This window comes from Oculina patagonica, chromosome 8 (assembly GCF_052425735.1).
Source record: "Oculina patagonica isolate OP01 chromosome 8, crgOcupat, whole genome shotgun sequence".
NCBI lineage: Eukaryota > Metazoa > Cnidaria > Anthozoa > Scleractinia > Oculinidae > Oculina > Oculina patagonica.
The window spans coordinates 25575144-25591501 of NC_135765.1; the positions used below are offsets into that span (position 1 = coordinate 25575144).

At 36.4% G+C, this 16358-nt stretch overlaps 1 protein-coding gene across 1 annotated transcript in view; it reads left to right on the plus strand.

Annotated features, from left to right (window-relative positions):
• The first annotated feature begins 2540 nt into the window (after positions 1–2540).
• LOC144664245 (transmembrane protease serine 9-like) overlaps positions 2541–16358 on the plus strand; it is a 21481-nt gene continuing 7663 nt past the window's right edge. The window contains exons 1-8 of the mRNA XM_078525349.1: positions 2541–2595; positions 3024–3221; positions 4026–4162; positions 4863–4965; positions 5253–5267; positions 6204–6294; positions 6428–6576; positions 7864–7890. Of these exons, the coding sequence (XP_078381475.1) occupies positions 2541–2595; positions 3024–3221; positions 4026–4162; positions 4863–4965; positions 5253–5267; positions 6204–6294; positions 6428–6576; positions 7864–7890 (775 nt within the window). The remainder of the gene's footprint in view (positions 2596–3023; positions 3222–4025; positions 4163–4862; positions 4966–5252; positions 5268–6203; positions 6295–6427; positions 6577–7863; positions 7891–16358) is intronic.

The window sequence follows — 16358 nt, forward strand, 5'->3', positions numbered from 1 at the left end:
AAATAACAGAAATAAACTTGCTGAAGAAATAAACTTGATATGTGAAAAGCTGTGGCTGTGTTTATGTTGTTTTTTTAAGAATAAAATGTAAAATGTAAGGGGGAAATGCTATAGGTTAAAATAATGTAATAAAGACCAGATATGCTTAATAACCATTTTATGGAACGCACTGCCAGGTCATTTTTGCTTGCACTACCGCTTGACGGAGATTACCCGCTGTCTTACCTACATCTACCTGTACCCTTCACAGTAGTCAAACGCAAAAATGACGTCACGTCCGGTTTTCGGCGCCTCGAACTTTTTTCTAAGAATTTGACTCGAAAATGTGCAAGCTTTTGTAGGAAATTGTTATAGAAATAGTACGGTGAAAGAAAATTTCAAGCTGGGAAACTCAATTGAGATAAGTTATCAAATTTCCAATCTGTAAGCTGCGTATAAACCTTAAATTTTCAGGAACGGCGTTAACTTTTGGCTCTAACGCGAAAGCCTTCGGGAAATTTAAGGAGGCTCGATGTAAATTTTTTAGCCGAAGGGTGGTTGTTTTGAAAATTAAAATTATCTAGGAAGCCAATGTTCGATTTTTTCTCAAATACACCATAATGATCAAATATGACCAAATATTAATTTTCTACCTGTCACTTAATCACAAAGGTTACCATAGCAACCACTGACGTTTTCTTTTGTTCTCAAACAAGCTTGATTTTCTCGAAAACTAGATTGACTCTTGGTATTCATTTTTTGATATGTTCAAGTATAGTAGATTGACTACCTGTACACAAAATTTTAGGAAAATCTGTAAGAGCGTTTTAGAGGAAATCAAGTATGAAGTTGTTGTTATTTTCTTATAATTTCCTACAATTGGCAGTCGATATATTTTAAAAAAAAATAAGCAAAAACACTTTCGCTTTTAGTTAATGGTCTTTGATGGTGTAAGTATTTATATTGCAGTGGGAGTAACTGCGCTCAAATAATACAAAACAATTTAAAAGCGTCTATTTTATGTTAAAACGGGTTTTTCTGAAAATTTCATTCTTCATTTACTTGAAAACGCTCTTACAGATTTTTCTAAAATTTTGTCAACAGTTAGTCAATCTACTAAATTTTAACATATCAAAAAATAAACACCAAGAGTCAATCTAGATTCGAGAAAAACAAGCTTGTTTGAGAACAAAAGAAAACGTCAATCGTTGCTATGGTAACCTTTGTGGCTAAGTGACGGGTAAAAAATTGATTTTGGTCATATTTGATCATTATGGTGTATTTTGGCAAAAATCGAACATTGGCTTCCTAGATAATTTTAACTTTCAAAACAACCACCCTTCGGCTAAAAAAAAGTACATCGAGCCTCCTTAAGCCTTTGTATGGATAATTTTGGCGGGATTTGCACAGGAACTTCACACGCGCGCGACGTTTGACCGATGTGTGCACCTACCTGTGGTCTAACAAATAATTCAAAGAGTTTTCATTTTTTTTTTTTTGCTTCAAGTAAATAGATATTGTATCCGATGGCTACACATATTGGAGGCCCTAAATTTTGATCAGGAAATAACATTTTGCATACTTGAAGTACCATGCTTCTAACCTCAATAGTTTTGTCCTATGAACTTCGTTTGAAAAAGAGATGTAAAAAGTAAACGCGTTACATAAATGTTTTTTAAGAAAAAAAAACCCGTTTGCAGGACCTCGCTTTCAGCAGTTAAGAAACAAAGAAATATTGTTTTCCTCACCAGTATTTCTCCCTAAACAAGTGAAAAGCGGAAACATTTTTTTGAAGTCTTGACTCTTTGCAAGCTGTGTAACCTGTGTCTAATTTAATTTAGTTTTGTGTACATTGCCAAGGTTGCTTGTTATTAAATCGTTGTCTTTTCTAAATCCTCGTTCAACTTAAACAAAATAAAAAAAAAGCAAATAAAAGGAAAAAAAAGGCCAAACAATTGCTCACAGTTAGGACATATTTGTTTATTGTTAGAACTTTTCCTTTGATCAATTATTAAAGAAGAAGAAATTAAATATATGCCCTTGCGTTCTTTAAACCCCGTATTGTTACTTAATTTAATTAATTTTACGATTTTCAAGAAATCGCGAATTAAAGACCCGCGAAAATTTATTCTTAACGTTTTTTATTGTAATTTTTATATCTTAAACGCATTTTTGGCCAAATCGCGAAAATTTAGTCCCGCGAAATATAACCATTCCATTTTTGTGTGCGTTGCATCTTCTAATATGGAAAATAAATACATACAGCTTTCTATCAAGCTTCGTTCTATTTATTCAATAAACCGTAGATAATTATTTTATTGACCCTCAGGGTATTTTTTTTTTTGTTCATTCCCTAAGTAAAATATTTAATATGATGATTTTTTTCATAAAGCCAATTTAATGAGTAATTACACAGCTTTTGCACTCTATTTGTCTAATTTTAACATACATAACCTTAAAAAGCAGATGGGTGGCAGCTGATTAATGTGGCTTCGAGATATATGAGTCTCTTTTAGTGATTGTTCATTCAGTTTTATAGTGGACTCGACTGAAACACCATAATGTTTCTTTTAGTTGCATTTGTCTTCTTTGTACTTGGACCAGTCTTTTCTCAAGGTAAGGTTGATTAACCTAATATCAAGTAATTATTTCATGTTTTTGCTAAATTAAGTCAATCTTCGTTCTTTTCTATTTTTCAGAAGTTTTTCGTTGTGAGCTTTTGAAAGGAGTTTGTTTTTGACGTTATTGGCAATAAAGAACCATTCCATTTTCTTGTCATCGTTCATTACACTTTCTTTATGGTTTCTTTTATCGATTTAATTCAGTTATTTTTTTTCCTATCTGAAAAAAATTGAAAGTAAGTGCATAATGAAAGGAGACTTGCACAAATCCTTAAACCGTGATCGAAATCATTTAGTATTTAAAACCTATTCAAGTAGGCACATTTATTTCAGTGTGGTTGTTAATGTATAGGAAAAACAATCAAAACAATTTCGTTATTCTCGTTAACGATATCGAATGCATTGTTATCATCTCTGTTACAGCCCAATGCGGACAACGTCCAGGGGCCAGAATTGTAGGGGGCTCAACAGCAACCCCAAATTCATGGCCTTGGCAACTGTCACTCAGAGTGAAGAATTATCACAGTTGTGGGGCGTCCCTGATCAATCCCAGATGGGCCATCACAGCAGCACACTGCGTAGAGAACGAGAATGATCCACATATGTACACTCTTGTGGCGGGTAAGAATGCCGTAAATAAGTAAATTTATTTTACGAGGGAAAACACTTTACAGTTATAGACTGGTAAACCTGTGCTCTCCCGCCGCTAAATAATTAAATTATAACTTACAATAATTAAAAAAAAAAATACAATAATTAAAAAAAACAATGGAAGCGTGATGTGACTACAACGCGAGGTTCACACCGATTTGTCACACTCACACGTATCAACTTATTTGATAGATATTCAGGACATTGACTATGTAGAAATTAAAAAAAAATAAGTCGAAAAGAAAACAAGTCGAACTAGCGACCTGCTTCACAAAGAGGATCGAGTTAATAATCGAGTTAGTAAATTCAAGCTAAATCTTGATCAAGGAAAACAAAATTTAGTTCGAGTTAAAGCGGGTTTTTCGAGTTATCCGAGTTCGAGTTAACCGAGAAAAAATGACTGAAAAGTCATATTACGTCACAACCAATTAAAAATATGTCATTTTGTAGAGAAAGCTAAGGACTTTCTTCTCCGTGCAAAATAATCTCCCTACGCCTTAATGTAACGAAAACTCCGGGGAGGGGTTCCATCCCCCCCCCCTCTTGTACGATGGTGGGGGTATGGGTTTGCTTGTACGTCAGAGGGTTAAAAGTCGGGTCATATCCAAGGGAAATGGAAGTTAGTTTGAGCACGTTAGCAGATTCGAGTTATCCGAGTTGAAGTTATTACTGTAATTCCTTACGCGTCTTGTCATCACCACACATGGTGATAACGCAATGGTAGTGCATTTATCTATAAATAATTATTTTAAGAATGATAAACTTAATTTTCAGGAGCGCACCATATCGAGAAAGATGGAGTTGTGTATCGCGTTAACAGGATCATCATGCATGCGGGTTACAGCAATTCACACTTCAGAAATGACGTTGCTCTCTTGAGGCTTGCCGTACCAGTAAAACTCGATCGCAAAGTGGGTACCATTTGTTTCCCTAGATCTGGGTCACGTGTCTCGCCAGGAACAAAATGCTGGATTACAGGTTTGAATCATTTCTTCAATCACTATAACCTGTGACATCAATGGCATCATTTGCTTGGCGGGTGTTTATTGGGGTTCGGATGCACTCAACATATACGATGAATAAGTATCAATCCTAGAAAGTGACATCGAGGTCGCAATAGTTTACAACTTCCTAAATGTTGGTATTCTTTTTCATCCAGCCCTTGTGATATGGCTGAAAAATGTTGACTATAAACCAGTAAAGTATTTATACGTCAAAATGCTTCCCCATTGCAAGAGAAATAGGGATCAGACATAACCTACTTTTGAGCAGTGAACACTACGAGCAATGCATTTTGGCTTTAAAGAAACTTCAATTCGAAAGACGGGCATGCTTACCCTATTACAAGATCTCAGTTACAAACTATCTCATATAGATCAGCTATACCCGGATTTACAGCAATGTGGTTCTCGAAATATGGCAGAAAACCTCGCCTTTAACGGAAACATTTGATTTTGATTAATTTTGTATACAATAACTGCTATCGATTGTACGGAGTGACACCAGTTTTAATTTACTCCCAGGGTGGGGAACAGAAAGGTTCAACATCTGGGGAACAGCCAAATATCCTAAATACCTTAAACAAGCCAATGTTCCCATTATGGACTCCAGGACTTGCGCGAAGAAAGCCGAAGCCGACTCAAACTTGGAGGTGCACGATCCAACTATGGTTTGCATTGGAGGAAAGGGGGAGCGTGGGATGTTACGGAGATAGGTACTAAAACAAGTTTTCCGTAAATGAGTCTTCTATAATCAATGGCATATTTTCTTTTTCGTATAAACCAAAACAGTGTTTTTGGTGTGTGCCGAGCAACGCGTGCGAGAAAACTCTAATTGTTGCAGGAATAAGTGAGAAAGGTTGTCGAAAAAAGCACAACAGTGCTCACGATAAGACCAAAAGGTAGTATGGCTATAGAAGTAGAAAGCTACTCCACTGACGTGCTGAATACTAATAAGATGGTGACATGACAAACGCAAATTTCATGTTTTCTTTTTCTTCAGACAAGTGGAAACAAGGTAATTTAGCCACGTTGAATTTTAAGAGAATTTTGAAAACTCAAAGACATGTCACATTTAAAGTAATGCTACATAAAAAGCATTCTGAGAGGAAAAACAAATTCTTCACGAGGAAAAATAAACTTTAACATTTCCTATAAGCCAATGCAAAATTCAGGTAATTAACCAGAACACCTTTCGGTCTTGTCGCGTGCACATTTGTGCTCTTTTCTGACAACCTTTCTCGAATTAGCTGTATACTAAAACAACTATTCACCTCAGTGTCGGATGCTAAGGGTGGAAATCTACCTCACCGTTTGGAAGTTCTGTACATATCCCCACTTGGCTCCTCCACGTGCACTTTGGTGAATAGTTGTTAACTACTAGAGAAGCTGTCAATTTCTTCTCACAGTTGCTGTTTGTATTTAATTTTTTTTTTCATATTAGAATCTGCAACTGCATTTGGAGTCGCAAACATATGCATCTGCAACCGTACATTCCCAATTACAGGTGCACTTGCAACTCTGCATGAGCTAAAAGTATATCTGTAATTGCAACTGTAGCATTCTCTAACAAAACCTTGACCTGCAACTGCATTTTGCAAAATTCATTCGTAGATAACTGTAATGTATGCTAGATAAAAGATTCGAGGACCGAAATGCTTTCACAACTAATAAAATGAGGATAACATGATTGTGATAAATTCAGACCTATATGTAGACTATCAAGGGAGTTAGATCACGGTATTTCAAGAAATTAAATTTTAAAACTTTTAATTGGCAGAGCAAAAATCATTTATTGGCAAAATCACTGCCACATAGCAAACAAGGATGATTTTCGAGAAAATCGAAAATTGCCTTAATCTTCTCGAAGATTGACCATCCATGTCCCCTTTTGGCCTTTCTGTGTTTCATTTAAATTATTCTACAGTTTAAATCCGTTATTATTATGTTTCAGGTTATTCTATTACCGGTTGGTCAGTGCCGAAATTGCCTAAAATTACGTACAAATACCCTTCTTCCATGCCAACACCATGTCTGTCCACTTGGTATTTCTCCTCTTCTAATCCGAACTAAATTTTTTCCCATAAAGTAATTGAAGCCTTTATTTCTGCAGTCAAAAGCTTATGCCATTGGCCCATTTGTTTTAAATTCACTTTTATTTTCTTTACTTAAATTAAGTGGAGGCCCTCTAGTTTGCGAGGAAGGAGGGCGTTGGGTTCTTCGTGGTATTGCATCTTGGACTGGTAGCAAGAAATGTCACACTGATAACTACACCATGTACGCTCGTGTAAGCAATTTCATCAACTGGATTAATCAGCAAATTGCAAGTATGTAATTTCTCTGTGTTTCCTCATACTGATTATGATTGTGCTAGCATAATTTATGGCATAATTTAGTAAGCAGAGCATAATTTTTACTTCCATCTAAATTACGCACTGTTATTATATTCTGGCTTTTTCGACTGTTCTGTCTTTATCTTGCTTAAAAACCAAGTAGCATAATTTTGATCGTAGGAAGCATAATTTAAAGAAACTAGCATAATTCTGCCTTCAAAAAAATTTACCAAAATTAGGAGCACTGCCAGAGGCATGACAGCGGAGTTCTACAGGGCCGCTGAGCGGAGCCCCATAGCCATAAAAAATCCACAGAAGGTGTCCGCTGACCAGTATCACGTGACCATATCGTGGTCTTAGGTGTATATCTCATCGAGGTCATGTTTTTGACTGCTGACCGGAAATGGGTTTTCTGTTGGATCGCGGGCTCATTTTTTATGTCGATGTTAAGTGAATTCAGATATATAAATGAAGGGCAAAGTAAATTATCGTGGAGCTCCGCTGTTAGGTTTGGTAAATCTCTTTAAAATGCTATGTTTACTAGCACAATCGAACAAAAGCCCAATTGTTATGCAGCTTTGACCCTTCAACTTCATCTTGCTTCTTGGTATCACAAAATAGCATATATGCCCACCTTTGTACTTACAACAGAGAATGACCATAACCATGCAGGCTACCATTAATACATTCACAACATAATGAGTAAATAACTCGATGAGATTTTCAATATCATTTTATCTATATTTTCCATAAAAGTGTTTGTTTTAGAATCTTAGAAGTCTTTATTAGAAGTCTTAATAAAAAAATCAGTCACAACATACGTGTGGCTAAAAAAGCTAAACTAGAAAAAGAAAACATATCATATGTATTACAAGAAAGATTTTAAGAAATAAATTTAAAAATACATCTATTTACAAAAGCCCTGAATCGTTCCGTTTTTACTTTAGAGAATATGAAGTCGTGGCCCCTTTCTCTAAGAGCTCTGTAACGTTTGGGTGAAAGCAAGCCCTGATTTAATACATGGCCAGTGTCACTTGTGATTCTGTTGAAAAGATCACTGTCCCTATTCTTTTTAACATCAGATATAATATACTATTACATTTCTTGTGGCCTACTTGTTCTGAATGTTTTATGTTTCTTCTTATTATGAGAATGTCAAAATGTTTTGGAATTTTGTAGTTTGAAAGAGAAAAAAAAATGGAAAGTTACTAAAAGCACTAACTAATAGTGGATACACGTATAAACACCGCCTGATTATTTTATTTTTATTTCCAATTAAAGATGCCGGTGATGGAGATTATGACGGAGGTAAGGTTTCTGCTGCTGTTGTAATCGTTTGTTCCTTAATCCACCAGATAGTGTTTTGTGGGAAAAAAGAGCCGTCTCAGCCATATAACATTAAAAGTGCTTTCCAGCTGACAAAAAAAAAAAAAACATAATAAATAAAGTGAATATATGTATGAGGTTACCGATTCATAATGTGTTTAGTACATAAGCAATTTCTCTGGATGTAGTTGTTGTTGTTGTTGTTTTTTTTTTTTTTACATTTTGTTAACGATAGGACTGCGTCAATACTAGGCAGACAAATCTAAATGACAAATGATTGAAGAAAAAAAAAATGAATAACTGAGCAGACATTCTGACCCGGCATACTGAATAAGCAGACATTTTGACCCGTCATACTAAATAAGCAGACATTTTGACCTGGCATGCTGAAATTCCTGTCAAGGGATGGTGCATACTTGAATGTTCGTTGCAGTAGGCTGGGATAGATCCTGTGATATTAGTGAATAAGGTGAAAGGCGGTGTTAAAACCAGACATTATGGCCAGATGTTATGTAATTTATGTCAAGGCATGGAACTCACATGATAATCGGTTACGTAAGGTTGAACCAGGTACGCTAAGAATCTAACCAATGAGATTTGGGGCGTTGTTTCGAGGGTATATTACGTCTACTATTCTTCTTTCTCTCCTTTGCCATTGATAAGGACAAAATCACCCATTCACCTACTAACGGGTTATTATTGCTATTTCATTTTGCTTCATTTTCATACTTGTCGTATTCGTTTAAGCAGTTTGGCAGTTTTTTGTTGCTCCACGTTTAATTTTTATCAGTTACTTATTTCTAGCTTTTACATAGATCGTTGTGTTTGATGTTATTAAACCTGCCACAATCGTGACTAGATTTATCCAACACAGGTCTCTGTTTTAATAATCTCGTTTTATTATATGACACCGGAAATTTAAGTGAAGCTCGCTTTTAGAGATGGACCCCCTTTCTTGGTTTGCCACATGCCTTGATATAAATAACGCAGATCAGACAGTTCAAACACAGACGTTTGTAATTAATTGCCAAAATCCATGTAATCACCAAATATAGTTCAAGTAGAGTAGTCACATGCTTTGATAATTGTCTCATTTCAGTATGCAAGGATGAAATGAACTCCAATGTATGCATGCGCAGTCGGAACGATTGTTGGGATTCATCCGTGTACTCAAAATGCCAAAAAACGTGTGGTTACTGTGCATGTAAGTGACTTTTGCTTAATCTGATTCTATTGTTTTAATCTCTGTGGGGGAGATGTTAGATACAGGGTTCGTCAACCTGAAGAGTTAAAATCAAGACATCCCTAAATGCCTAACTAATGTAGTAAAAACAGAGAATTTACGGGTCTCCAGTTGATAAACTTCTTACTCTAGCTAGATCTCTTTCCTAAGTAAACAGTATCACTAGATTGCTACTTTCAAGTATTGTTTGTGGACTAGGTTATAGCTAGGATAACGTTTTTAAGCTTGTCATTGCTTAATTGTTTAGCAAAGTGAAAGAGGAGAAAAAAAAATTGCAAATAAAGGCACAACGTAACGCAGCCATCATCAAAGCTTCACTATCAGTGTTATCATAAAAAAATACAAGTGGAATTAAAGAATATTGCAAGTACTGAAGTATTTAGCAGGTGGGACTGCATGTTTATCACTGGATTGCTTAATGAACACTTACAATTACCTTTTAATTCCTTATTTTAGGAATGCAATCCATTGTGTTCGGGATAATAAAGCCAGTGGCATGGGAACCAAGCAATAGATTCATAATTTTGCCGGGCAGTCCCCTGGTTCATATTTGGGATGCACATTTCATGTGATTATGAACTCCGGATTATCGTTGAAGCAATAAACTTGAAATAAGGCAAAGCTGTCGGTGTGTTTATTGTATTATTAAAGTAGCTAATTTAGTTTGTTAAAAAAACATCGTTTCTGGTTCAACTATTTAAAAATATAACCCCAAAAGTCTGAAATCAAACCCACTTTATAGTTTGTGGCAAATATCGTGCAATTTTGTTACGTTTCCACCACAAACTCGGTGTCACCTTGCGGATACGACTCGTAATGCACACTGTGTAGCAGCAACGTTTTTAGAAATTGAGACGAAGGGAAAAATTCGTCTACCCTTGCCTTCCTAGGCAAATTCTACTGATTGTTGTCGTTAACCGTACTTTGAAGGTAAGTGTTTGGTAAAAATTGATTGCATTCTTGGCCTTTCAGTTATCAAAGAGGTGTCTAATTTCTAACAAACGGCGACTTACTTGTATTCGACAGCCGACAATTCAATTTTCGCACTGATATTTCCAAAGGCTTCATGCTGACTCGGAGCTGAAAGTGAAAATTCCGTACTAATTCCTCGAAAATGTGCTTCTGTACTTCCGAGAATGGAACTTGAAGTGTTAAGCTACCTACACTCATTGATAATCTGGCAGGTAAGTGGACTGTATTAATTTTTTCTCTGCGTATCATTTTTTCCGTTGGTTGGGTAATTTCGCGAAGGCGGCGTTTGTTTACAAAAGTACTGTTTGAATTTTTACTTCTCTCAATTCGTACTTTTAACTGCTCCAAAATTTTATTGCATATATATTTAAAGCGGAGACATTGCTCTTTCGCTTGAGTGTAGGTTTGTGAAGTCAAATTATGTATCATTGGCGGTATTTTCGTTCAAACTTGGCCATTTTTTCGAAGCTTCGAACTTAAGTTTAAATGGGGTAAAGAAAAAAAATTGTAAAAAATTCAAATTTTGTCAAAATCCAAAACCAACCCAGTAATAAATAGCACGCATTCCTTTCTATTGAATTAGGACTGAATATTTGGTCTCATTTGGTTTTCTTTTTGCGACGAGTTGTTTAAAAAGTGTCGAAAAATTGCCAGTAAAACCCTTCTGAGAGCCCCAAAACCGAAATTCATCCACTGCTGCTAAAACATAAATCGGATGGAGCTCAAAATTATATTTATGTGAATCACTCATCTGGACCTTTCTTCTGAGAAAGTTTGAGGAAATTCATTCTGGGGGTCCAAAATACTTAAGGTGGAAAATGTAGATGACCGCTCTTAAACAACTGGGCCCTAACTTTTCTTCTGTGCAAAATCTTCCGAATTCTGGAAATCTGTGTTGTCCTGGCTAAGAGATAATGGCATCCGCATTGATACAATGTAAGAGACAGACTTAATTTTTGGGAAATTTAACAGTGCAGATGACTTTACTATAATTAACCATATGTTATTGTTGGGTAAACATTATATCTATTCTATGAGGAGACAAAAGAACTTGCCAAATCGCTCAGGTTTTATTGCAAGAGCTCGACGTATATATAGTATTGAACTTCATATTGCTAGGGAAAATAACAGATTAGACAAACATCTTAAGAAATGGGAGAAACTAATTACTTACGTTAACGTAGTGTGATATTTTAAAAATATTGTTACGAGAGTGTACGCATTGTGATATATGTAAATCTAGGATTTGTTTTTGAGTTGTTACAATTTTCTTTTAATTTTCAGTATTTTGTTATTCTTTGTTGTTTCTTTTCTTTTTCTCCTTTTTTTTTTGTTTTTTTTTTTGTTTTTGTTTTTAAGCACAATATAAATCAATAAAAAAAAACCTGGGCCCTGGGCAAAACACTTTACTCACACGGTGCCTTCCTTCATCGTGAAGTATAAATAGGACCGGGAAATCGTTGGGGCAGTTTGAAAAATATCTGAAGTTGATAAAGGTAAATTAAACGCTGTAACAAAATTGAAGGGTAGCCCCTTGACGGAACAAAAAGCTCGGACAAACAGTCTTGACTTATAGTCGTTTTCCATTTTATAGAAGCAATTTTTATTCTGGCTTCGAAATATTACGAGCTTTTACTCTTTTGGCAGCAAAATGCTCATTTTGTGCACGCTCGAAAAATCAGCTTTTCCAAATAGTTAATGATAAACTAAAACATAACACTTTTGGGCCCTTCAAGCCAAAATAAATTGCAACGAAGAGCATCTTCGATTTCCAACACGCATTATTACCTACCTAACTTACCTTTGTTTGGCAATGTACTTTTGGTTTAGTAACAGTCTTTAAGGTTTCCATTTAATGTCAGTAGTTCTCATTCTTGGTTCGAGTTATGGCGAAGCGTTGCTAGCTTGGCAGCAATCTTATACAACAATCTAATTGCGACGCAGAATGCAATAAATGAAGTTGCAAGAAATACAAGTACATCTAAGAGATTATATTGGTACCAATAGAGATTGTGCACTTCTGGTCTGAGATGCTTGGCTCCTTTGTGTCTGTGGACATATTCAATCCAGTCAGCGGCTTGCTGGATGGGAGTACGCGGACTGTCACGCAACAATAGCGAGATGCGAGTAGCGTTACCCTTGAAGCTGAAAGGGAAAGTTATACACAAATATAAGGAAAATAGATACTTACGGTTCAAGACCGTTCGATATTTAAGTGCAGACATGTGTAAAAACAAAAAAAAATGTTTAAGTTAATATGAAAATAGTCGATGAAAAAACCATTTCCTGATAAACTGAAAAAAATGAGCCTTACATATTGAATTGAAAAATCTTACTTAGTTTCTTAAGGCATCTTTATTCCAACGCAGTCAATCCATTCTGCTGTCCATTTAGTAAAAATAATAATCGTACTAATAGGCCCTTTGTAGAACACGGTCACGTAAAATTGTCAATCAAACAAATATGTGGTAGTGGAAAATGGTTGCCAAACAAAGAATTATTCAGATTTATTCAGATTCTTACAAAGAATTATTCAGATTTGGTATCAGGTCTGACGACGAATGCCTTTATTGTGGTTCCATCGAGCATACATTCATGGAATGTCCTTTCACAAAGACTTTTGTGCAAAGGGTTGTTCAATGGTTTAACCAAACAAACCTATGTCAGATCTTTCCCACCACTGAGGAAGTCTTGTTTGGCTACTTCTCTAGCATATGGGATCCACGTATAGAAAAGAAATTTAACTACACCACCTTAGCTATGCGCGAATACATATATGCTAACAAAATTAATAGCAAAGCCATATCCGTTCATGAGTTTATTGAGAAATTACTCGTTAAATATAAGCTAAAAAATATTTATTAATTAGAACCAATACAGAAAGAGACTAGCTCCTTCTCGAAACCTCGAAAATATTAAAACTGAAAACTTTAACCTCGGAAGTGACTTGCATTGTATATTTCAAAAGATAATGTAATATATTGTAGTGTAAGTAAGGACTGTAAGTATTTTAGCACGATCAGTAAGGAGAGATTGTAATGTATGTTTCTAAATAAAATTTTAATTGCAAAAAAAAATAAAAATAAAAAAATACATAGCGAGAAATGCCTATTGTTCTCAGGACATTTACTTACAGTTGGGAGAAGTGTATAGGTCTGTCATGACGCTTGTTAATATTCATAGATGCTTCGAATGAGCTTTTTTCATTGGTTGCTAAGAACGCGCGACCATATTCATTATCTCATGATGAGGCGGCAAACTAAACAATGAACTTGCCGCCTTTTGTTCCTCTCTTTGTTTCACCGAGCTCAACGAGCTTTTGTTATTTAAATATCGTATCAACTCACATGCTGCACGCGTGTATTTTTTGTTCGTTTCGCAAAAGTCAAACATCCACGCATTAACTAATTTTCGCGTAATGGATTTGCATTTGCCTTAAGGAGGTTTCGTTGTAACACTAATTTTCATTGTTTCTGCGCCCCGGGTCTGCGCGCGCGAGCAAGACAATTGTGTCGTAAATAAAAAAAAATTCTTCCACTGCCTGCAGTTTACGCGCGGAAGCGAATTAGCGAAAACGAACTATTAACAACCTATTTGTTCGGTCTTAGGATGCTTTTAAACTTTCGTGTATCCAGAACAGCCGGTGAGTGAATTTAAATAATGATTGCTAAATGCAAGCATGCTTTAAACGCGCGGACAAAAGAAGTGGTTCGATCACTGATCAAATCGCAGCGATTAGTATTATGCTTGTTTATCAAGCTGAACGCATAGTTGCCAAGAAGTTCCGAAATGGCAAACCTCTCTTCATGGTCAAGTGGTTAGGATACTGCGCCAGCGAAAACACATGGGAACCCAAAGCTCACCTACCCCCGGAGCTTATAGAAGCCTTCGAAAGTCCGGACCCCGATCCGATCGCGCAAGCGGCAAAATAGCTGACAAAACTTGCTGAAACAATTTAAGTCTTCTTTTACGGGCAACGTTCTAAATGCTAAAAATCGCGCGCACGTGAAAAGATCTTAAAATTGGAAATCACTTATCTCAGACGGTTTCAACCCATATCCAAGCGGCAAGATGCTCCGTTGAAGCAGGTCGAACACTGTCCGTGGACGTCCGTAAACATCTCGCCATTTTAACACTGCTTCGCCGTTTATTTGGAGGTAAAACATCGGGTTGTTCTCGTCAACGAATGGAGGAACCATATTGATTAGTAGCGGATTGATCGGGTTGTCAAAGAGCTCTGAAAAGAGCTCCCGATCACTAACGATTTCAAAGGTCTCCATTGCGGTCGGCGATTCGAATGAGTCAGCTGGTGCACTTGGTTCAGTTTTAAAATTCGCGCGAAGTGTAAAACATTTTCCACTTGAGTGCCTGCTTTCAATAGGTATTGTTTTTCTCTTGGAAACTATTGTTATTCAATCGAAGGCTTAAAACAATAGCCTACTCGGTTGAAACGCGCCATTTTCAAACGCAAATGCAACTAGTAGTTTTCAAACCGAAAAGAACAGTGGTTCCCGTTCACCAATCTTAAAACTTTAACCGGATTCTTGTAAAGAAAAGATAAAAGTTTTATATTCCGTGCGTGCATTTTAAAAATTCAGTAAAGATTTTTAGAAATTCGCTTTCAAAAACGGCTTCCATACGAAAAAAGGCCAATTTTACTGTATTTTCAAGTGCAAAAGAACATGCCTTATGCTTGCTCAATCTTCTTCGTTTTAGCCTTAAAATGTAGATACAACATTCATCTTCAAAAATCCGCGCGTGCATTGGAAGATATTTACTTTTTAAAATAAGAGAAACGAGTTTTATCAACGCTACTGGGCCGATTTTGGCCCTTTATTCTCTAATTGTGGGCGCGCTCGCGTTCAAATTTGCCGCTTCGCTGATTATGAATAATTAATGATGTCCATGCATTCTGCCCTATGAAAAAATAAAAAGCTGTGATATTTTATAGTGGCTTGAAAGTTGGAAAAAAATAAAGGATTTGTATGCTGGATGGTAAGCCTTGCCAACCGAGCAACTTTTTCCTTTCGAATTCTTTAAACTTTTCAAACCACGATAAAATATCACATGTAAGCATCACTAGTCTCAAAATTGACAACCTTACTAATCTCATCATGCTCCTTTCGTTTCTGTCAATCATATTGCACTAGCCCCCTATTTTCATGACTGACAAGGTCACGTGACTGTGTTCTTCAAAAGGCCTTTTTGACGTGGTGTCTTCACAGACAAACCCGTGCAAAAACTAAGCAAGAAAAAGTCTTAGGCCGTGTGAATGCAAAGAAGTCGCAAGAAGGATGGCGAGGAATTCCCCCGGCGTTGTGGCTGCTCGTTTTAGCACCCTTTTAAAAATTATTGTACCATCAAGCAACAGAACACTTGCTAGACATGCAGGAATCCATTGATTTCTGACGCATTCCCTATTCTTGTCCCGTACTAATTATTCAGTGTTTAATAAAGTTAATCTATCAATGAATTTACCTTGGTTCTTCCAAAACTCTCCTTATTGAATGGTATATTTCATCGCTAGTCACATTCTTTATATCAACACTTACTGCCATACCAACCGATCGAGCCTGCACGCAGTTACTGTATTGGTCAGCAAAAAGTGGCACACAAACCAGTGGTACACCATAGAATGCTGCTTCATATAAGCTGTTGCGACCTGTGTGCGATATAAAGGCTTTGGTGCTCTTATGGGCCAAGATGTCATTTTGTGGAACCCATGGCAGAACTTTGACGTTTGAGGAGAGATCCTTTGGAATATATCCTTTAGGTGAGAAAATATTATGCTATTAAAACGGTGGACCATTCAATTTACTAAACGCTACCTGGTATGCTTATGAACAAGCACATATCTTTGCGAATCCTCGTGCAAAGTGTCGAAACTTTGCAAGGACACTTTCTGTATACAAAATTTAATGTCTTATGGTGTTTTTCTCGTTAGAATTTCCACTTCGGTGACAATTTCATCGCAAGTGCTTCACGCTATTCAGAACGGTATCCTAGCGGATTTACACCCCCCCCCCCAACCCCCCCCGCCCAACCTGGATTTGGACCTCCCAGCAAAAGTGATCATACTTTACCCTCGTATAGTCGTCAACGAAAAAAAAAACAAAGGTGATTAAATGTCAATGCGAATATTTCATGGACATTGAAAAGATGAAATGGACAAGGTACGCCCAGGTGTATACCAAAATATGTTTAAAATGTATCGCATGTATCGGAAGATCGCGGG